General features: G+C 48.1%; 7 protein-coding genes across 7 annotated transcripts; 4 read left to right on the top strand and 3 right to left on the bottom strand.

The window, feature by feature from the left end:
• Window positions 1–699: 699 nt before the first annotated feature.
• On the top strand, window positions 700–1,989 carry N7469_004952 (NO-inducible flavohemoprotein; the record flags this gene model as incomplete). The annotated part of the gene is made up of 1 exon (XM_056643872.1): window positions 700–1,989. The coding sequence occupies one exon, from the start codon at window positions 700–702 to the stop codon at window positions 1,987–1,989; it is 1,290 nt and encodes a 429-aa protein (XP_056503284.1).
• Window positions 1,990–3,021: 1,032 nt separating this feature from the next.
• N7469_004951 (uncharacterized protein) lies at window positions 3,022–3,865 on the top strand (the record flags this gene model as incomplete). The annotated part of the gene is made up of 4 exons (XM_056643871.1): window positions 3,022–3,159; window positions 3,248–3,351; window positions 3,419–3,493; window positions 3,553–3,865. The coding sequence occupies 4 exons, from the start codon at window positions 3,022–3,024 to the stop codon at window positions 3,863–3,865; spliced, it is 630 nt and encodes a 209-aa protein (XP_056503283.1).
• A 780-nt stretch (window positions 3,866–4,645) lies between these two features.
• On the bottom strand, window positions 4,646–8,862 carry N7469_004950 (EF hand domain protein; the record flags this gene model as incomplete). The annotated part of the gene is made up of 4 exons (XM_056643870.1): window positions 4,646–4,675; window positions 4,741–8,241; window positions 8,519–8,676; window positions 8,766–8,862. 4 exons carry the CDS (start codon window positions 8,860–8,862, stop codon window positions 4,646–4,648), a joined length of 3,786 nt encoding a protein of 1,261 aa, XP_056503282.1.
• A 1,411-nt stretch (window positions 8,863–10,273) lies between these two features.
• N7469_004949 (tubulin alpha chain) lies at window positions 10,274–12,570 on the bottom strand. The gene is made up of 7 exons (XM_056643869.1): window positions 12,501–12,570; window positions 12,298–12,391; window positions 12,172–12,212; window positions 12,072–12,098; window positions 11,878–11,953; window positions 10,813–11,803; window positions 10,274–10,739 (listed from the first exon to the last, which is right to left on the bottom strand). Exons 2-7 carry the CDS (start codon window positions 12,320–12,322, stop codon window positions 10,511–10,513), a joined length of 1,389 nt encoding a protein of 462 aa, XP_056503281.1. The 5' UTR covers window positions 12,323–12,391; window positions 12,501–12,570; the 3' UTR covers window positions 10,274–10,510.
• A 574-nt stretch (window positions 12,571–13,144) lies between these two features.
• On the top strand, window positions 13,145–14,021 carry N7469_004948 (uncharacterized protein; the record flags this gene model as incomplete). The annotated part of the gene is made up of 2 exons (XM_056643868.1): window positions 13,145–13,444; window positions 13,575–14,021. Coding segments are annotated over 2 exons (747 nt in total), but the record flags the coding sequence as incomplete, so codon positions are not given.
• Window positions 14,022–14,719: 698 nt separating this feature from the next.
• erdS (aspartyl-tRNA synthetase, cytoplasmic) lies at window positions 14,720–17,620 on the bottom strand (the record flags this gene model as incomplete). Its single annotated transcript, XM_056643867.1, has 1 exon — window positions 14,720–17,620. The coding sequence occupies one exon, from the start codon at window positions 17,618–17,620 to the stop codon at window positions 14,720–14,722; it is 2,901 nt and encodes a 966-aa protein (XP_056503279.1).
• Window positions 17,621–18,746: 1,126 nt separating this feature from the next.
• N7469_004946 (alpha/beta hydrolase) lies at window positions 18,747–19,754 on the top strand (the record flags this gene model as incomplete). Its single annotated transcript, XM_056643866.1, has 1 exon — window positions 18,747–19,754. The coding sequence occupies one exon, from the start codon at window positions 18,747–18,749 to the stop codon at window positions 19,752–19,754; it is 1,008 nt and encodes a 335-aa protein (XP_056503278.1).
• Between the last annotated feature and the right edge of the window lie 2,906 nt (window positions 19,755–22,660).

Genomic DNA, 22,660 nt, shown 5'->3' with positions numbered 1-22,660 from the left:
TTTAAATAGAGATTCTACTATACCTATTGAATGTAGGTAAGTGTTCCTTAACTTTATTTGCAGGTCGGTCTGGACCTATAAGCACGATTCGGAACCCTCCCTAAATTCATAATTTCCGGAAATATTTGATGTCTTGCAGAACTTTTTTCTTCTATAGATTCTTCTGTAGAACTGTATATATTCAATAATCGCCATGGGAACAAGGTGTGAACCCTGAGGATCGTTTTGGTACTTTATATTACTTAGTATTAGCTCGATGACTCGCGTATACTAATTCATTGTGATCTATGGTGGAGCTTTCCAACTCCCCATTTATAGAATTTTTACTACACAGTTTCTGTCAACATTTGAAGTGCTAGTGTATTCTTAAAAGAATAAGCCAGTTGGTGCATAATTATAGTCAGGTCCAATCAGATTTCTGTGATTACACAAATCGTGATTTAATGATGTCAACTTTAAGCCCAAACCTCCGCATGCGGTCGTCATCCAATGGTGCCACTCAATTCGTAGAAAGCCAATAGAATCAATATATGAGCCGTTTATTCTTATTTCAGAGGCTTATGTGACATTTTCGAGTCAGTCAGCTTACGCTACGAAGTCATTAAGAGTCTTCTCCGCTCTGCTACTCTTGCTCATCTCAAGTTCTCAGATCCCAAGCTACCATTCTTCTCAACCACCATCATCAATTAACATAGCGCTATGTTTCTATCGCAAACTCGACGTGCCATACGCCCCGCATTTACTCGTGCGATACGTCTCGCTCAAGGGCCGAAATGGCTGACGACAGAGCAAAAGCAAATTGTGAAGTCGACTATCCCTGCCCTCGAACAGCATGGAGTAGAAATCACAACTTTATTTTACAAACGCATGCTCGAGGCTCATCCTGAACTGAAGAATATTTTCAATACAGCTCATCAAGCGACTGGGGAACAACCTAATGCTTTAGCCCACGCTGTATGGGCATATGCCGTCAATATTGATCATCCAGAGGCACTTGCTTCTGCCGTTTCACGCATTGGCCATAAACATGCCAGCTTAGGCGTTACGGCCGATCAGTATCCAATTGTCGGCGAACATCTTCTAGCTGCGATTAAAGAGGTCCTTGGTCCAGCGGTTACTGCCCCCGTAGCTGATGCATGGGGTGCAGCGTACCAAGAGCTGGCTGATATTTTTATCAACTTCGAGAGGAACCTTTATGAACAGAATCAGAAAACCCCCGGTGGCTGGAAGGGATGGCGGAAGTTTTTCATCTCCAAAAAGGTCACTGAAAGCGACGAGATCATCTCATTCCACCTCACCCCAGTGGATAAAGATGCACTTCCACCATATAAGCCAGGTCAATTCCTGAGTGTACGATGTTACGTTCCTGAATTGGAATCGTATCAGCCTCGACAGTATAGTCTGTCGGACTCGCCTACCCCAGATCATTTTCGTATTTCCGTGAAGAGAGAATTCGCAAGTGGACCTCGACCTGCCGGTCGGATCTCCAATGTACTCCATGAATCACTTCCTGTTGGCGCGGAGCTAGACGTGAGCATGCCATTTGGGGACTTTATTCTCGATGTTAATGCAACCAATCCAGTCGTTCTTATCAGTGGCGGCGTGGGCTTGACTCCAATGATGTCGATGCTGAAGACTATTATTCAACAACAAGGTCAGGCACGACAGGTAGTTTTTATCCACGCCGCAAGGAATGGACGTGTACATGCTATGAAGCAAGATCTTACGCGAATCACGGCAGATCACCAGTCTATCAGTCGTATAGTCTTCTATGAGGAAGCCACGGAGAATGATAAAAAGGGGGTAGACTATGATTACACCGGGCGAGTGGATTTGGCCAAGATCCAGGAGGAAGTGATCATTCCGGACGCTGACTATTATATTTGTGGGCCACAGCCATTCATGAAAACACAAAGCAAGAGTCTCGAGTCTTTGGGTGTTTCACCAGAGCGGATTCATATGGAAGTATTTGGCTCTCCGTCTGACTAGTTGATATGGGCATCACCCAGCACAGCAAAGGGTATATTGGTGGATGCATATTTCCTATATCTGATGGGATTCTTTGAATTTGAGAACCTGGCTTTGTCACAGCCTGCCAGTGTCTTCAGCAGGATAAATCGTATAAGAACCTTCTGACGTTGGAACGTAGAATTAGAGACTGTAACCCTAATTGAAGTGCAGTACAGCCAGCCTCCTTGTTGATTGAAATGATAGATTATAATTGGTCCCGTAGCACAATCTACAGGTGGACATTCTTGCATTTGGAGACAACTCGATTGTGACCAATCTCCACGTTATCCTGTTCTCTCTTACTGAAATAGTTATAGAATAGCTAGGCAGAACTCAAGACAAACCTTTAGCTTGGAGTTCAACTCATGATCTTTATGCGTCAGCCTAATTACTCCTGGTATTTTTAGTAAATCCGATTCTTTAGGTTCTTATTGCGGGGCAGGACAGCTCAACATGAAGGTCCCATTCGATCTTAAGCAATAAGGAGTTGCCTTCAAGCTCGTTTGATACTGACATGTAGGCATAGCCACATCCACCTTCGATCCAATCATACACTGTATTTCTCACCGAGTATGAACATAGTGCATCTAGTACTCTGCTTATTCAACATGAGATTCTGTAATTATAGTCTGATCCTGTAGGCAACATAATTCAAGATGACAGCCGTAGAGGGGGATTAGGGTTACAAAGAACTGCTTTCTGCCTTGAGCTCGTAATGCAATCTTTCCAATGCAGAAACAAGCACTCTTTAGCCAGTGAAATACTTTCTTAGTATACACACTTACTGCAGATCCCCCCCTAAATCCCGTCAATCCACAGTGTCCATCACAGCTCCACTCGGCAGAGCCTTGTTCGTCCAGTCTTGGCGCTTCCAAAAGAGAAAAAGTCACGCGTCAGCGAGGCGCAGTCGCGACGTCACTTTTTTTTAAAAAAAAAAGAGTTACTTCTTCTTCTTCCACCAGAACAACATCAAATTTTGGGATTTAATTCGAAATAGCATTAGAGTTCGCCATGTGCTCGTCTTCACAGAGCAATGTAGGCGCCATTCGCAGGGTACAACTGCTTATTGCCTTTTGTGCCTGGCCTTGTGCGCTGGCCGCCGTACTCAAGTCTCACAAATCCCCTGAGACAATTCTTCAGATTGTTATGGTAAGAATCAACAGTGTATTCTCTATAGAAGGAGATTCTCCAGAGTGAACATGATTGAAATTTTCAGAACTAACGAAATTTCGCACAGATCTCCCTCTCTGGCGTCGCTGCCTTCGGAATTCTCCACGCCAAACGAGTCTCAAGAAAACCACAAACTGCCCACTTACCCATTGAAATTCTCATCGACACCGCGTTGGGCTCAATTTTGATTGGAACTTACATTGGGGGGAATAGTCGTTCTCTCAAAACGCGAAATCAGAGAATGGGGCTACACATATAAACTGGCCCGAGGAATTCCTCAAATCTACTCCAATCTGGCCTGTCTGGTACTGGGGTAAGTTGAAACACACCAAAAATTCATAATCAGTGCAATCCTAATAGCTTTCTTCACAGTCTTCTTCACTTTCACAACATCGCCAAGGCATCCTTCTATCGCTACATTCTCCCCCAAATCAAAAGTCAAATCGGCGGTTACCGTACTTGTCCCTCATGCGCGCGTTCCGCAGAAACTAACGCAGTCGGAGAAGTTGATTGGAGAGACAGCAATGATCATCACCGTACGACCTTCACACAAGACCTGCACGGTGTGTACTCGGATAACGAGCCTGAATACCGCCCCTTACTCCGCGAGGATCGTAGGAGTGAAGAGGATAAGCAAGAGAGCGGTATTCTCAGTATTCACGACCGTTCCTCGCATGAAGTTTAGACAAGACAATCTTCTTTCCACCAATTTATATTCTTTTACCCGGCACTGGCATGCTGTATTTAACTGTTGGCGTCATGATCTGGCGCAATAGCTTTTACATTACTCGCTGATCACTTGATCTTTTGCATTTAAGCGACTTGACTCAATTCGTCTGATTCATATCAATCCTGCTCAGCTGGTTCCTGACACTTTTGGCTCTAATTCGTATGACAAGCAGTAATTCACGTATTCCGCAGACTGTCTTTGCCTTGCAGAAATCATCCAATTCAATCACCATCTCGCTCCACATTGGGATGTATTTACGATGAAAGTAATCCATCAGGTTGGGCGATGCAATGAAAAAAGAAAGTTTCTTTGGCAATACTAGTGGTTGCTTCTCTACTAGCACACCAGAGGCAGTCGTACAAGTTGAAGCTCAAAAGATCAGTTGGATGAATTATAGGTTGATGGAAGCTATGTAAGCTACACTACTCTGTAACAGATATATGACACATGATAAGATGTCGGGCTCAGGGCTCAAAAAACCTTTCATTGAGAATGCTCAAACGAAAGGAGCGAGACAAATCGATGACGCGGTGTGAGGCGAAGACACAAAAGAGAAGAAAGAAAGAAAAAAGAAAGGATGTACATGACGCTGGTTAAAGGGAATTCGACAAATAGGATGTGGATACCTCCAAGTCCCAGTGCATCGAAGGTAGAGAAGAGACGTGGTCATCAAGGAAAGGCATCATGGAAACAAAGATATGTGGGGATGATATGTGCAAGGTAAATATGGCAATATTAAGGTTTTGAAGTCAGGTAGTCTGCGGCCTATCGCTTGTGTTAGTATAGACCTTCTTCCCATTGGTTTGCCATCAGGGTGAAGCAAAGCTTACCTTATCCAGGTTATAATCGAACTTCTCCAAGGCTCCCAGGGACGCCTCTCGCGGGAAACCCATGCCTGTCAGTCGCTGCAGGATCTGATCGTCCTCTCCAGAGTCGGTGTTAAGGGCCCAGCCAGGCTGTTTGGGATCCGATCCAGTAGTTGTTTCCTCGGTGGCGGGCTTTGCGTTATCAAGGGGCGCGAAGAGCGCATCCCAGTCATGATTACCTGCTGTAGCATCGCCTCCATTTGGAGAGCTGATAGCTCGGGCGGGAGGCGCATTGATATTGTTGTCAAATGAGAAGAAGTCGGATGAGCCAGCATGACCAGCGTCGTTACTTGAGTGGGCCTCGTGCTTTTGTGCTGGAGAGTCGAATGAGAAGTCGAAGTCTGCAGCGTTCTTAGTGTCATGGCCCACAGGCTCGTCATCATCGTCATCCTCAGCTTCTTGTGCTGGAGCAAGGTTGAGTCCTGCAAAAGCAGCATCAAAATCGGGACCACCAGTCTTTGCACCTCCAGTTGCGGGAGCAGTATCTTGTGGGTTATGCTGCGTCGCATTGGCAATCACTGGGGCTCCAGTGCCTGCCTCAACAGAGTGAGGTGCATCGGGAGGGACAGTGGGGTCGGCTCGGTCAGGGAGGAGACCATCATATTCCGGAACATGGCCAGCTTCCTCCTTGGCAGTACTTTGAGCATAGTCAGGAGGACTCTGTTGCGCATCTGGGGCTGGGGGCTGGGCCGCCGCTTGGGCTGTTCCTGGGGTAGGGAAAGCAGCAAGCTGGGCTGCATCGATAGATTCCGCACGTTTCTCTTCCTTCTTGGGCGCAACAGGTGTGAAGTTATCATCGAATCCCAACGGGCCTTCATCATCAGAGCTTTCCTCTTCATCATCGGGGTGAACTTCCTGGATAGGAGGGAACTCAGTGCTGGAAGCCGCAGCTCCATGGGCGTTTTCACCGCCAGAGGGCTTCATGGAAGCAAAAGCTTCTTCAAAATCGTTCTCCTTCTGCGACTCGGACCGCTTGTGGGCCTTGCTGCCAAAGAGCTCGTCAAATGAAAGGTCCTTGGAAGTTCCAGTAGCGTCCGGGGAAATTGCCGAGGCAGGTTGTTCAGCAGGAGGAGGGCTGATCACGGCGGCTGCCTCCGATGGCTCAGGGATTTCATCGAATGGGGAACGAGCCGGTGTTCCTTCGGCAGTGGATTCGGGGGCACGGCTATAATCACTAGACTCCCCAATAGATGGCGCGCCTTGATCACTAACCGTGAGTTGTGAAGGCGTCGCAATGCCAGACGTATCAGGTCCGCCAAATCGGCTGCCGGGAGGGGACACCATAGTAGATGAGGTCACGGACTGGTTCTCATTGAAAGGCAGGAAATTGGGGGTCATCTGACGGGACTGGCTCGGCGGAGGGGGCTCATTTCCTGGAAAGGCACCAGGAAGACTTCCAGGTGGTGGAGAGACAGATGGAGTCGGTACGCCAGATGTAACAGGAGACTTTGATGTGGCCAGGGGTGACTCTGAGCGGAAGGAAGTAGGCGGAGGTCCTGCAGCAGCTGCAGCAGCTGAAGTCTGACCAAAGAGACTGTCAAACATCTTCTGGTGGTCATTTGTGTTATCCGGCGAAGGTCCACGCTCGCTCGAGCTTCCAGTCGTGGTACGACGGAAAAATGGGTTGGTATTCTGGCTAGCACTAGAGACAGCAGGGCTAGTCACCTCATTGTTTCCTGCAGCTGTTGCTTCCTCTGCATCTTGAGGTGCCTCCTTTGAGAGAGTCTCGATTTCACCTTGAATCTTGTCACGTTCCCCTTCAACGGTGGCCAGCTGCTTCTTATTAATGGCAACAAGACCCTTCTGCTGCCGCGCATCAGAACGTGCTTTCTCTAGCGCTGGCTTAAGCTGAGCAACCTCGGCGTTTGCCTGACGAATCTTTTCCTTGAGGCTGGCGTTCTCCTGCTGATCCGCAGCTAAGGCGGTTGAAACCTGCGTGTACTGGTTCTGCAGATCCTGACGACCACCCTCTATCAAAGCGTAGTCTTGCTGCAGTTTTGTGGTTTCTGCCTTCGAGACACGGAGCCTCTCCTCCAGCGCCTTGAAATTGGTCACTTCCTGCTCGTACATTGTGCGTGCCTGAGCAAGACGTGTCTCAAAATCACGCTTTTGCTGGGAGGTTTGTGTGAGGTTTTGCTCTGCTGATGTACGCTGCTCTTGCACATTATGCATCTCTTTGGCCAACGATCCGATCTGGTTAGATAAATTCGCCAGTTCTGTGGTCTCCTGAGTGAGCTTGCCCGATTCTTCCGGATCGTTGTCTCCCAACAAGTCATCAGATGGAGGTGGGGGAGATCGAGTTGCCGCTGGTGTTCCGGCTGAGGTTCCTGTTTGCTGGGGCTGCAGACTCTGGCCGAAAGTTGATGTAGGAATAAAGGGCTTGAAAGTTGTCGATGCGGTCTGCGGAGAAGCGCGGGGTGGCGATCCAGGAGCCTGGAATGGAACGTTGGAACCGCCTGTAGACTGGGGAATCTGTGCTTGGGTAGTCGTAGTCGCAGGTGGTGAATCGAGGCCAAACAAATCATCTGCAGCGGATCGCGGAACAGGCGCCGGCGCCGGAGGGGCTGAGGCTGGAGCCTGAGCCTGGACAGGAGCGGCACCGACTCCAGGAACCGGCGCTTGTCGACGCATGCTGGGAGGGATCAAGCCAGGTGGGAGGACTTGTGGTATAGGTTCTTTGCCACCTCGCTGCAATTTCACGAGATACATAGCCACAGCAAATTCGTCGCGGTTAAGTTGACCATCCGCATCGATATCAGCGAGATCCCAGATTTGGGCTAAAACTTCTTCGGACAAACGAGCTCTCATAAAGAAGCCAACGGCCTGGTCACCACTGATAACGCCCGCTCTAGCAGTATCAACGGTCTCGAAGATCTGATCAAAGTGCGCCTTCTCCTGGGGAGTAATGATCCAATCACCAGTTGACTGCGCCGACAATGGTGTTCCAAATTGAGTCCTGTTGGCAGGGCTCATGGGGCTCGCAGTCCGCTGGGGCCCTGTAAATTGTCTTGGGACTCCAGGCATTGGAGGAGCTTCGGGACGAGCTCCAAAGGATCCCCGTTGAGAGCCGCGGCGGGACGCAGCATCGTAAAGTCCAGGGGGTAAGGTTTGTGGAATACCCCGTAGAACCCCGGACTTAAATGAGGTCAGAAGATGCATGGCAATGATGAACTCTGTCGCATCGAGGGCGCCACGCTGCTGGGTATCGGAAAGACCCCAGATACGGCCGAGGGTCTCATTTGGCAGTCTCGCGCGTTCAAATATCTGCTTAGCCGTCTCGCCAGATAAAACACCATTCGTAGAGCCTGACTTTTCGAAGAGAGAGAGGAACTTGTTCGCATCCTCAGGTTGGAGAGGAGGCACTCGGATAGGACCCCCCCGCACTTGGGGGTGGGCTCTGTGAAGACTCTGGTACCGGGGCAGTCGTATCGATATGGATTCCATCGAATCGAGGAAGTGGACCGGCTATAATGGCAGAAACACTATGTTAATATTGGTCCTATCGGCGAGCAACGAAGGGTCATTGAATAGGTGCCGATTGATTAAGGGAATGCTTACGTTGCAGAGCCAGCTCGTCTGATGGTGTTCGGCCGGCTTGTGCATGTCCAATCAATCTCAGTACGATCCCAAATCCAGACGGGGTCAAGAGACCTCTGTTCTCTTTATCTGCAAGTTGCCATATCTGGAGGCGCGTCAGCTCGTCCACTCTCGCAACTATAGACCCTGTTCGCTTTCTACCTACCTCGCCCAGAGTTCCAGATGGTAAATGTGTCTTTTCAAAGAATGGAACAGCGATTTCACCAGTTATAACGCCGAGGTTGGTTGTATCGGCAGCTTGGAATAGCTGGTAGAAGACGCGCTTCTCCTCGGGGGTGAGGTTTAGGTTCGGATGCCGTTGAGCTAGAATTCCCATAGATCAGCCATGTCCCTAAGGTGGTTGTTTTACCCCTTCGCTTTGATCTGGTGTCAGTTCTCCTCCCAGGGTTGACCCCGGTCCTCAAGAGCAGGCCGTGGAGGGAGAGAGGGGAAGGGGGTCGCCGGAGCTCGGCGGGTGCTCCTGAATTGCGCCGGAGCTTCTGTGTCCATTGCGAACGTTCCAGAAGACAAAGTAAATTATAAAGCTTACCGGTATCAGCCATAGCTGTATATTATGGAGGAGTTCGACTCCTCTTTTTCCAAGTCGGTTTCCGGATAATTGGGGCCTGGAGGACAGGTTGGAGTAACCGGAGGGGGGGGGCCGTCAGCTTTAGCCGAAGACCACAAGCATGCAATGATATTAGGTGAGGAACAAAGATGTAGTGACAGATGTTTGAGAGGGCCTCTCTCTCAAACAGTAAAGAGAATCAAAGAGTTGGAGGAATGGAGAGAGGGAGTATGCAATGTGGCTGGGGGGGGGTTCGTTGGATGGAAAGGTCCCCCTATGGGTCCAAGGCGGTCAATTGGTTTTAGCGCCCATTCCAACACTTCTTTTGAGAAAGGAGACTCGACTTAGTTGAACATCAATTCCCTATTGCAAATCATTCTAGTCAGTTAAAACCAGCGATACTTTGCTTACATTCATGGTTTATCTCTAAGGTCCTTGAATAGCTTGGAATACATTCGGTTTGAATCACGAAGCCAACCTGAAACGGGCATGGTAGACAACTCTATAGACACTCAGTATACATTAGTATTAGTTAACTACTGCTGTTGATACACAGCGTAATGCCAGACTTGCAATATATCCGCATACGAGGATCTAGAAATACTTCATCTGCACTTTGACCGAGATTCTTCCCCCTTAATATACATCAATAACACCCCCAGCTATACATAGTACCAGGATATACATACATAGTGCCTGTTTCTACGTCATCGTTGCGGATCTTGGCATAACAACTCGTGCTTTTTATAGTCTTTACAGTAGATAGCTATGTGTTAGCAGAATCAGGTTGTATTTATGAGAATAATATCACTCCTACTAGTATTGGTATAATCTTAACAATATCACTCGTCACTTTCCAATTAAGATGGTTTTTGGGCTGGCTTTAAGATTCCACGAACATCCAGACTAGCATCAATCCAAATAATCTACCTCGAAGTAGCCAGCCAATTTAAGCCGAGTAGATCCGGGCTCACAGAGAACTATTCCGGAGTTGAATCATGGCCCTAAAATTTTGATCTAGGCTCTGGCAGGGTATTTATGTAGTCTCTTTCCAAAATACCGAGGGATTATAGCGAGATGAGGCTATACTTGGCAAATTGCAGGGGTTTCAGTGCTGGCAGTGGGGGCTTTACCAATGCTCTTTACCCGTAATACTGTGTTTTCAAACAATTTCTTATAACTCATCAATGTCGTACTACTAAATGCAGTCTACAAGTTGCAGTATGTAGTAGAGAATTGAGATTGCTGGAATCAGATTTAGAGGGTCTTTCCAGCCTCCAACACGGGAGTCGAAAGTTGAGTTACTCGTTTTTCTTAGGAAGATTTTTTTTTTTTTAGAGATAATTACAATCGATGTAGGTGGAAAATAGATAGAACGAGCGGGAAATTTATCGCTGCTTCGGGGATATTAAAGATATATCGAACAACAAAGCCAGAAACACATCATCGGGCTGAACCTTATGTTCCCTTCTATTTGCAAGCCCAGTTAAGATAAAGAAGCTGAGAGCCCGCCATGAGTGAATTTGGTCCAAAAGGAGCAGCATCAATAAACCAATTCCATCAACGACACGCTCAAAAAGCATCCCTAATCTAGTACTCAGGCTCCAGCTCCTCTTCCTCCTCCAGGGAGTCGCTGGCGACCTCCTCGTAGTCGCGCTCCAGGGCAGCCAGATCCTCACGGGCCTCGGAGAATTCACCCTCCTCCATACCCTCACCAACGTACCAGTGGACGAAAGCACGCTTGGAGTACATAAGATCGAACTTGTGGTCGAGAGCGGACCAGGCCTCGGCGATTGCGGTAGTGTTAGACAGCATGCAGCTAAAAAAAAATATTAGTAATTGAGCAAAGGTTTTTTGCTTCAGAAAGCGAATTGTCGGGATAAGAAACATACACAGCACGGCTAAGGTTAGCAAGGTCACCGTTAGGAACCTGCTGGGGAGGCTGGTAGCAGATACCAAGCTTGAAGCCAGTAGGGCACCAGTCAACGAACTGGATAGTGCGCTTGGTCTTAAGAGTGGCCACGGCAGCGTGAGCGTCCTTGGGGACAACGTCACCACGGTAAAGCAGGCAGGTAGCCATGTACTTGCCGTTGCGAGGGTCACACTTGACCATCTGGTTGTTGGGCTCGAAGCAGTTGGAGGTGATCTCAGTGACAGAGTGAGCCTCGTGGGAGGCCTTGTCAGCGGAGATGACAGGAGAGTAAGCGACCAGAGGGAAGTGAATACGGGGGTAGGGGACCAGGTTAGTCTGGAACTCGTTCAGGTCGACGTTGAGAGAGCCATCGAAACGGAGGGAAGCAGTGATGGAAGAAACGACCTGGGCGATCAGACGGTTCAGGTTCTCGTAGCTGGGGCGCTCAATGCCGAGGTTACGGCGGCAGATATCGTAGATGGCCTCGTTGTCAACCATGAAGGAGCAGTCAGAGTGTTCGAGAGTGGTGTGGGTGGTCAGAATGGAGTTGTAGGGCTCAACAACGGAGGTGGCGTTCTGGGGAGCAGGGTAAACACAGAACTCCAGCTTCGACTTCTTGCCGTAGTCGACGGACAGACGCTCCATCAGAAGAGCACCGAAACCGGAACCAGTACCACCACCGAAGGAGTGGAAGACAAGGAAACCTTGGAGACCGGCGCAGGAGTCGGCAACGCGGCGGACCTTGTCGAGAACCTGATCGATCATCTCCTTTCCGACGGTGTAGTGACCACGGGCGTAGTTGTTGGAGGCATCCTCCTTACCAGTGATCATTTGCTCGGGGTGGAAAAGGGAGCGGTAAGCACCGGTGCGAACTTCATCAACGACATTGGGCTCGAGATCGGCGTAGATGGTACGGGGAACGTAGCGGCCCTGGCCTGTGAAGGTGGGGAGAAAGAATGTGAGATAGGGATCTTTCCCACGAGCAATTTGACGGACAGGTGGGGAACAGAAAAGGCAAGAAGGTCTAGAAAAGAGATTTACATACCAGTCTCGGAGAAGAAAGTGCTGAAGCCGTGATCGGGATCAGCCTTCTTACGCTCATCAGTGAGGTAACCATCGGGCTATTGAGACAGTTAGTCGCGGGTACTTGCTTCCCGTCGATGGGGAAAAGGGGGGGGAGGATTCCCGCTGCCCGAGTTGAAATTGGGCGTCACTAGAGTTGGGAGTTTCTTAACGTACCTGGATACCGTGCTCCAGACAGTAGAGCTATAGATTCAAGAGTTTGGTTAGTATCTGACTAAGTTGAGTCTGCAATTGACGAGATAAGTTGGATATTTACCTCCCAGCAGGAGTTAGCAATCTGGCAACCGGCCTGACCGACTGAATAGAGAAAACAAGTCAGTACAGGGATTTTTCGATTTCAAGCATGTTAGAAGAAAAATAACGTGCAAAATTCAGAGCATACCGTTCAGAGAAATGATCTCTCTCATTGTGATGGATGGTGATTTTTCGAGGTCGAAAAAAAGGAGGGGGAGAGGGACCCGACAACAAACACGGATCTAAGAGAATCGAATTCAGGGGTTAGTCAGTTTGAAATTGGCGAAGATGAGACAGCCCCGAGGGTCGAAGGGGGAGGGGTTCACAAAGATGGGCAAGGGATCAACTCACCAAGAATGGGTGGAATGGAGTCGAATTCGAGCAGAAGAGAAGCAGAAATGTTGTGGAGGAGGGCGTCTGTGCTGAGGGAGTTCGTTGTTGATTTGCTTTGGGTCGCGTCGCTCGTTTCTGATTGGTCGACGGCGTCAACAGGGAGGCACACCGCCTGTTGTGGTCATGTGATGTACACAGTTAGTAATCGGTCAGGTGACATAATTCGTAGACAATACAGCACACCTAGGAATAGGATGAATTAACTAGTTATGGTCGAGTAGATTTCGTAGATTATACTGCTTTATACTATATAGTATTTCTATTAGGACAAGTAATCAAGAAGAAAGGCAAAATGTTGTATATCACGGATTTCAGTCTACTCAAGTCCCTCACCGCCAACTGCGTCACCACTCGTGGAGCTATTATGGATATATCTCACCAGCCCGAGCTCACGCTCCGCACATCTACAACAAACTTAAAGAGCTCAGTATAACTCATTGCCAACGTGGTACTACAAACTCACCGACCCAAGCCAATCTCATAAAAGCCCACACTAGACAAATACCCTCGCAACGACACACCACAAGATCTTCCAACGTTCAACTTGAAGTGGTCGAGTGCTGCACTGCACATACTGCACTTCACAAATGTTCTAGCTGAAGATGCACCTCCACATAGTATTTTACTACCTGCTCTTCAGCATTGTGAACATCCACATCGCCCACGCCAATGTTGAAAAGACCATTTTCCTCGCTCCACAGGCTTCAACAATCCCATCAGAAGAGTCCGATCTAGATGACCTGGGTCTGGAAAGGCTATCTCCCGATGCGCCAGTCGTGCGTACTCAATTGAACGCCTCGTTCCCAACCAATGATGCCCCATCCGGCACAGAATCATGGTTCTTCCTCGAGAACCTCAACCCAGGCCAACGGTACGAAGTACGCGTATGTTGGCTTGCGACTGTAAGTGACAACTACCCGGGTGAACATTGTTCACCCTCGTATGCACATGATATGCCCAATTTGAAGTGATCCAATAATACACTGGAACTTGACGTTGGCACTCAATAAGTACAAACTAACACTAATAAAGCAACCGACATCTTTTACACTAACCACATACCCTCTCCAAACCGTCATTGAGGACTCAACCCTCCTCTCATCATTAAGCATCTTCTCTACATCCCGTCTCTCAACCCTAGACACCAGATTGCAAACAAATGCCATCCGCAGAAGTCCGGCAAAAGCCGATCCTGCACCAAGCACAGATTCAGTGCTCTTTCTCCGCGTCAACGCCGCGGCGGACTACTTCACGACCGATGAAGCGTTGATGGACAATCTGTCAGCTGTGACTGTTGATTTGATTCTTGATCCCTTCGTGTTGAATGGTTTTCCACGTTCGCTTATCCCGACGGCGGGGTGGATTAGTGTTGTTGCTGTCGTTGCTGTTTTTATTGCGAAGTGGGTTACTTCTGAGCTTGGAAGGGTCATTGATGATGCGAGACGGGAGGGCGAAGAGGAAAAGAAGGATAAAAAGGAGAGGTAATGAGCTCGAGGGAAATAGTCATCTACTTGGCTTCGGATTTGTAAGACTATCAGTGACTGCGAAATTCTAATTCGGGTTGCACAGGGCGTATTGGATGGTACTACTTGTCTCATTTGGAGCTTACTAGTACCTACTGAATGTACTATAGTTTGGTTACTCCTTAATTTCTGAGAATTTTTACAGTATGACTACTAAGGTACTAAGACTGAACTTTTTCGTGGACTGCCACTCCTCGCAAACCAACCGAGGTTACTATTACTGGTATCATAGCCAAGAACTATAGCATAACCATTCCCAAAGATACATTATATAAACTGAGCTAGCCAACCAAAGCAAAGGGTACATAAGAGGTGAGTACAGGAGGGGGAATACTAAACATCAATGCAAAATGGGAGATGGGAGATGGGCGCATTAACACCCGAGAAGCAAGACAACGCCGTCATTGAAATCAAAAACGAAAAAAAAAAAAGATGTGGGATCCAAACATAAGCGTCATCACGCATTGCTCTACTCTATGCGTCTTTAACAACACTGTATATTGACCAAGAAAGTGGGTAGAAATACCAGGTTCCAAATTAAGCGAAATGATATCCAATCTTGGTAAATGCCATCATAATCGTGGGGAAAATTCAGAAGATTCGTTCATCGGCTACGCATAAGCACAGGCTTTTAAATATGCATCTGTAGATGGCTTAATCTTCAAAGAAATTCAAAATGGCGCGGATACCCTTTGATCCAAGACCATGAGCTGGGTACGAGATGTAAAGAGGCTCTTCGGTAGCACCCAGCTTGGCACGGAATTCACTCTTACGGACGAGATGGAACTGCTTGGCCAGAGCCTCGTAAGTGTGTTCAAGCATCTTGATCTTCGTACCGTGCAGGTTGTGACCAGGGATGAGTTGGGCAGTGGCACCAGCACCAAAAGTGAGGCCCTTGACACCGGACTGGGCGGCTGTTTGGATAGCCTCAGTGACAATGTATTCAATCACACCATTTGGCGAATTGGGGAAATCTAAGCTGTATTTCACCTGCATGCCGTGCTCCGGGCTCAGCATAGCCAGGGCCACGAACGCGCAAATGGTGCCGTTTCTGTCGGTTGCATAGAAGTACCAGCGGTGCTCGTGGTCAATCCATGGACGTATCTCCGAAAGATGTACCTGTGTGCCCTTGCGACCAGCCAGCCATTCGCGGATACGCTCATCAATCTTATTGCGAATATCTTCCGAGGGTAGCTCACCCTGGCTAAGAGAGACCACTTTGATGTTCTCCGTTTCGGCGCGGCGCAGCTTTTTGGCAATCTCGCCGTCTGAAGCAGCTTTGTTGCGAGACGGATCAACTCTTTCCTCAGCGATACAAGACAAGCTGCGCCATCCCAGTCGCTCTCCCAGGATAGTCTCGACGCTAGGCGAGCAAAGAATCCAGACAGGTTTGTACTTAGTCTCACGCTTCAGCCACTGCAGGAACTGAGTAATGGTACGTGTGTACTGAGAAGAATCACAAACTGGATTACCAGGTACAATGACGTAGTTGTGAGAGCTGGGAACGTAGGCAACAGCCGCGCCGGTGGTCATGTCACGCCAGACCTTGTAACGGTCGTCAAACCAGGAGGTGGACGTGGCATCGCCATAATTGGCGATGAGCTTCTCTAATGGCTGCAACTCACTTTCATCGTCAGCAACGCGACGCGAAGGTTGCTCAGTGTGCCATGGAGGCTCAATGGTCGATGCTTCTGGATGGCGAAGCTGCTGTACAGGTGGCTTGGCCGGAAGACTCTTGGGGTCACGGTGGAAGAGCGAGGTGAGTCGAATGTTGCCCACCTGGAGTAAGAGCATCAAGAGACGTTCGAGACCGACACCGGCACCAGCATGAGGTGGCGCACCCCATCGGAATGCCTCCATATAATCTTCCATGTCATCAGGGTTGATACCAACGCGGCGCATATTCTCTTCCAGCATGTGGGGGTCGTGAATACGTTGACCCCCAGACACAATCTCTTGGCCACGAATGAACATGTCGAAGGAGTTTGTGTATTTATCATCCTCGGGATCCGGCATCGTGTAGAAGGGACGAGCTCCGCGTGGGAATTTGTCGAGGACATAGTAGTCAGTGTTGTACTTTTCCTTGACAAGCTGACCCAGTCGAATTTCATCTCGGGTTGACAAATCTTCATCCTCAGGCAAGGGATTGCCATCCTCGTCTCGCCAGCCCGATTCGTTGAGCATCTTGATGCCATCGGCGAAGCGAATGATTGGAGTCTTCTCCAACCATTTGACATCTTCCGAGGGGAACTGATGCTTAACGATTTCGATCTCTTTGCGATGCTTGGTGTAAATACCACTTAAAATGTTTTTGATGACTGCATCGAGGGTTTCGAGCATCTCATGGTAGTGCTCTTCGATGGCCATTTCAATATCCAATCCAGTATACTCGGTCAAGTGGCGATGAGTGTTGGAGTTTTCGGCACGGAACACAGCACCGATTTCGTAGACACGACCAAAATCGGCCGCTATAGCCATCTGCTTCGCCAATTGAGGAGATTGAGCCAGGAAAGCAGGTCGGCCGAAGTAGTTGACCTTGAACACACTAGCTCCAGACTCCGTAGCAGCTCCCTGGAGTTTGGGTGTGTGGATTTCGATAAATTCGCGGTCATCGAGAGCGCTCCGGAAAAGATTGCAGGTCGCAGATTGAAGGCGGAAGATAGACTGCGAGGTTGCAGTACGTAGATCAAGCAGACGATTGGATAAGCGAGTGCGATCCGGAATATGACTGCGACGGCCCTCAACCTTATCCTCCTCGTTGGTTCGAATTTCAGCCTCATAAACGCTGAAGGGAACCGGCTCCTCGCGCTTAACAAGCAGGTGAACGGACTCGATGGAGAGCTCGACATCGTGAATACTACATCCCAGGACCGGGACTTCTGGTTTCTGGATGGTACCACGAACAGTGACGAATGAACCTACCCGCAAGTGCTCGGCCCACTGAATCATGACAACAGACGAGATACCAGCACGCTCGTGAAGCACGCCCTGGAATGTCTCCAGTTGTTGACGGAAGACAAGGAAAACTAGTTTGGCGCTCATCCGACGAACGACGTGCAGACGAGCTGTGAAAAAGACCTGCTTACCTACCATATCGGATGTGATATGGTCCAAGCGAAGGCGTTCTTCATTTTTTCGTTCTCGTGACTGCATGAGGGGTAGCTCACCGTAGCGGGCCTTCATATCAGGGGTCTCTTCCTCGGCTGCTTTGGCAAGTTCTTCTTCCTTGCGATGGTGATCGGACTCAGAGAATTGCTCCTCACTCAAACGACTTTTCTCTGAACGACGATGCTGACGAGCGAGGCGCTTCTGTTGGTTCTTGCTGAGCGCGCCACTGGAGGAGTCGTCGGAGAAGTCATCGGAAGAGGATACATAGTCACGCTCACGTAAAAAGTTGCTCAAAATGCTGCGTCGAGGAGAGGTAGGAGACATGGAATCGCGCGAGGTCGATGTACGTGGCTTTGGTGAGAGAGTGGAACGAATGCCAGTGCCGGAGGAGTCATCATCACCTAGATGACCCTTGATGGCTTTCGAAAGAGCCCGTTTGATGGACATGGCGGGGGGGGGGGGCAGTGCCTCCGAATAACCAGAGAGATTGAAAGGGTAGCCGCTAAGAAAGACGAAGCGATGATGGTAGGAGAAGGGAAGCGGGGCAATTAAGATGGAAAAAAAGGAGGTACCCGCGAAGGTCAAGTTGTGATGATGACTGTGGAAGGCGGGGAGGGGACGGGAACTGCAAGCGGCGGTCCCAAAAAAAGACAATGGCTTACTTCGGGATTCCGAAGGGTCCGAAAGAGTCGAAAAGACAACAAATATATGTTATACCACGATAGAGTAGTCTTTGGGACGTTGATTAAAGAGGTTGACAAGTTCAATGTCACCACTGCTAGTATTATATCACTTTCAAATAGGTCGATTATTCCTTGGAAGACAAATGTTGAAAATCCTATCCATTCTATAGGAATTCGGAAGATGACATCATGTGGGCTGCCCGGATTTACTTGTGGAAATGCTTGTTTACAGGTTGGATCAGCCCTTGGCAACAATGTACATACTGTAGTATGTACAATGAGCTACGTAGGATACAGTAGTGATTCTATATGAAGAACAAGATGACTTAATCCATCCCATATCCCAATTTACATATATCCTACTTCCTACAGCAATCAACCGAGGTATTTCTCTACTACTGTACAGTACAGATGAAACGCGGAGATCACGGGACTATCGCTATCTGATAAGCCGTCTCTCTCATATTCCGGGAAGGTGCCAATTTACATCGGGATTCGTCGGTCGCACCTGCCCAGAGTCTCAAGACTGCATCATACTATATCCATAATTCTCCCCCATTCTCCTTTCCCTGTCCATTCTCTTATCCTTCACCCTTTCTCTTCCTTTCTCACACTCCTCCTATCTTCTTCTTCCAGTTTCCTGCATTCAATATAATTTTTATTCCCTTCTCATTCCCTCCCCAATTACTATTGGCTCCTTTTATTCGCCACTTCGGACTTCTGGCCATCCACCCTTCGCTCTTCGCATTTCGTCCTTCGCCCTTTAATATCCCCGCGCCCCGACGTTTGATAGCCATCATCTGACAACGCTTAATTTCCGGGACTGTCCGGTCTTTCCGGCTACCCGAAGACATTTGTCTCTGTTTGTTCTAGTTCAATCGTCGTCTCAAATGGCCTCTCGATGGTGGTTGCATGTGCAGGCCGTCTTTTGGCGGTTCCTGATGCGCATCGGCATGTTCCTGCATGATCTCACACCTCCACGCTGTCCGAGTCCATCGTTCACTCGCATCGTTGAAAACGAGAAATGTGGTCAGGCCGTGGTCATTCATTTTTACGTTCCTCCCGACTATTATTCCCGACGACGTCTCGGCCACCGTTTCCCTGTCCTTGTCAACTTCCATGGCGGCGGCTTCACCCTCGGATGCGCTACGGATGATTCACGGTGGTCTACTATGGTCGTCAACCAGACGAACGCAGTTGTTGCCAGTGTCAGCTATCGTCGAGCCCCCGAATATCCATTCCCAGCGGCTGTCGATGACGGGGTTGATGCGTTGCTATATCTGGCTTCCAATGCCGCTGATCTGGGCCTAGATGTCAGTCGAGTAGCTCTGAGTGGATTCTCAGCGGGTGGAAACTTGGCTGTCACCGTCCCACTTCGTCTGCATAGCCGATTGAAAAGTGAGATCAAGGAGCAATTTGGCCGGGCAGATTCCACACATCGCCTGGTGGATCAGACTAGCGATTTACATCTCGTCGCTATCTTTGCTTGGTACCCCATTCTTGATTTTTTGGAATCTCGTGATCACCGCCGGATGATGAGTTTGATGCCTGACAAGACGCTCCCTGCTTTCTTTACCAATCTATTTGATGAATCATATCTCCCCAATCTCGACGATCGCTCGTCTGCTTTTGCTTCGCCAGTGCGAGCCTCCGATAGCATCCTGACTGCTCTCCCCCCCGACGTGTTCTTGTATATTTGCGAGTGGGACATGCTTATGAAAGAAGGCCAAACGTTTGTGCGCCGCCTCGAGAAACTTGGCAAACGAGTTCGTGCGATGATGATTGAAAAGGCTCGACACGCGTGGGATAAGTCGGCAAACCCATTCCGTGACCAGGATAGCGTTGATATTCTTTATCGTGAGGCCTGTGCGGAGATGAAGGCAATCTTTGACCGTTGATCACCATCTGTCGATTCTTCTTCACACTTGACATGGTCCATTCTTCCCTTTATATTGTTATTGTAGAGCGAGCGTTACCAGTTGACCACTCATTGTTTCTCAATCATCACTTTTTGGCGGGTCTGATTAGAGCATTTTGCGGCGTTTGGGCTTTGCATATTTTCATACAATGAAACCTACATGATCATTGATTCTGATACAAGGTAGCGAGGGCAATCAGCAATAAAGTAGCAGCTTAGTGGGGTAGCCTAGCGGACAGTTAATATTAGGGCATGGCAGGCTGCCTGAAGTGCAGTCTTTCATCTACCCAGTCCTATTCGTAATTGCATCCTTCATGTACAGTACCCCGTACCGATAAGGGGAACATCCCGATATCCAAGTATTTATTCTTTATTGGCTGGCCTGCCATTCCGGACAAAGTCGTCCAAGCGTCTCGTTTTCAACCCATCAAAGTAATGATATTTTAAGACAACCCTGCAGCGTTGGTATCGAAGTGATGTCATGAGGGGCAACTGTGCCTTGAAGATATCAAAATGTAACTTTGCCTTCGAAATAAAATCAAGGCACGGCAATTTTGTCTGGGACTCCATACTCCACAGTTCGTCATTTTTATATGGAGTATCCCGCAGGGCGTTGGGCCCAAGTGGAGTTTTAAAGCTTTGGCCCATGGCACTGGCAGATGAAGATCTTAATTTTGAAACTCACTAGAGGCCCTTTCAGTCCCTTGTCTATGTATTACGAAGTCTTCAGCTGAGCTCTATGTATATCTCTCATGTGTCTCGTCATTGCGAAGATCTTGACGTATCTAAAAGTCTCTGCCCTGTTACCAGCATGTGGTATGTGTCATGGGATTTTCGATAGTATTGCGGATCCAATGGACTTTGACACATTCTAGTTCCAACTTGTAACCATATCGATCTCGACAATTTGATATGGTTAAATGAATAGTCCATATTATAGACCCATTCGGGTTTATCGACGCAATTATTAGCCCGTAGTCATACGACTCAGAGAATGCTAGTCGTCTTTTGAACACAACGATATACCTGTTCCAGATGAATTATAGAATCGAGTCAGTTCAACCTAGAAAACCACCGTCTCTAGTAGATATGAATCGGGGTCGGAAAGACTACAGATATCACAACTTTGTCGTACAAGAGACATACAGTACGGTAAAATACCTATTAATGTAGGTACATTCATGCTAATAGCCTGAGCATCTCCAACCAGTACTACCACACAATAGTGTATTTACCATAAAAGAATCACTACGAAGTCTCGAGGAACAAGACGTCAACTGTCTGTACGATTCCAGATCTGAAGCCCAGACTTGAAGACAGACAGTATACCTGGTACTATTAATCTTAGGGTATTACCATTGACTTTGTTTGTCACAGGGGAGACAAACATGCTTCGTGGTTGATATCGAGGTGCTACAATTTCTACAGGTCATATCGCTTTCAGACATTTTTACAAATGCTTGAACGTCTATTTTGTATCAGCCTAATCTTATGGAGCTTGATCCTTCCCCCGATCTCACGAGATGGAGCCAGGTAATTCACTGCAGTCAAGGCAAAACGACCTCTACATATCTTTATATTGGCGAAGTTTCCTTCAACGTCTGGCCGATGCTTGACGCTAAGAGGGGGGGGGGGGATTGCAGTATCTGTGAACAGTGCGAACTTCAAATTGTATATTTGTCGATTATTTATGAGCACAAAGGGACCCCATGAACTGTAATACACACGGCACACGTTTCCTCATTCCTGTAAAACCGTCTATAGCCCAAGAACCTGCGCTCCTAACTCGTAAAGACTGGGTTTGACGCATGCCCAGGTGGGATGCCAGTTTGTAAATGTCTGTCGCTGGTGGTTTGGACCCAAACTCAGAAAAGCTCAAGTCTCTTCAAGGCCATCGGAGTTTTTCTGGGCTTTCTCTTAGCCTTTTAATGGTGGCTCAAATCTGCTGAATCGCTGTCCCGTGGCTAAACTGAGGTTGTGTATTCAACTTTTTGTTTCCTCTTAGATTCGAATAGTCCTTTTTTTTCGTACACGGTTGGACTGCCTTTCGCTAGGCGTGGCAGCGTAGATAGCCTCCCGCTGTGTACATGTCCTTATTTTCAAAATCTTGTCCCTGATTTCAAGATTCTTGATATTTGACCTCCTCACTGCGTCCGTGGACTTTTGGAGTCCCGTCAGCTGGGATTTGGGTAACCATAGGCGCTTCGAAGCATTGTGCTTCCAAATATCTGCTGGCATTGTTTTTTTTTTCGCAATTAGTGTTCATCACGATCTTGAATCTTTCGGTGCTGATGGTGGCAGACTTTTATTGAAGCTGTCAGTAAGGAGTCCGTTGATACGTGTTGTTCAAGTATCCAGCCATGTACGCAGTGCGGTAGACTGGTCTAGGTTTCTGTCTCTACGTACATATATGCCCACTCGATACCTATTGAGTGGACATATATGACTAGGTAGTCATATCAGTCACTTGTCACTAGCAAGTTAAATTCTGATTCTCTTCCTTTGAAAGGAAGAGGATCAAAATTTAACACAGATCACCAAAATTATGCCTGTTTTTGCTTTGTTTTGGATGGTGGAGGAACCTTGGAAGAGAACAAATTACAGTGATAGGCCACTCCAGAAGGTGATTTCTCGCTGTTTGTTCGTTCTTAAGTGATGGAAATAACCACTTCTGACTCAAACGAAGGCAATCACCCAACAGAGATTTGATATGGAAGGAAGTACCGAGGTAGAATTCGTAGAGATTGCCATGGTAAGGATGATATTAATAGAATCAGACCTCTATCATGCAGCCAACACCTATCAAACAAACTCAGGTAACACCAAGACCTGGAATCGGTAATAATTCACGCAAGTCTAATCGTAGGAGCCAGGAAATTCTCTGGC

The sequence above is a fragment of the Penicillium citrinum genome, assembly GCF_028827155.1.
Source record: "Penicillium citrinum strain IBT 23319 chromosome Unknown utg000003l:1.0-4596430.0:1.0-4598250.0, whole genome shotgun sequence".
Taxonomy (NCBI): domain Eukaryota; kingdom Fungi; phylum Ascomycota; class Eurotiomycetes; order Eurotiales; family Aspergillaceae; genus Penicillium; species Penicillium citrinum.
Note: the sequence above shows the minus strand (reverse complement) of the source record. Positions and strands in the feature narration are given on the sequence as shown.

Bases quoted from the DNA above. Each gene is read 5' to 3' on its own strand.
- N7469_004949 (XM_056643869.1), bottom strand. From the start codon at position 12,322: ATGAGAGAGATCATTTCTCTGAACG. The intron at 12,099-12,171 runs GTAAATATCCAA...TTGAATCTATAG, and splicing joins TTGCTAACTCCTGCTGGGAG to CTCTACTGTCTGGAGCACGG. The intron at 10,740-10,812 runs GTATGTTTCTTA...ATTTTTTTTTAG, and splicing joins GCTAACCTTAGCCGTGCTGT to CTGCATGCTGTCTAACACTA.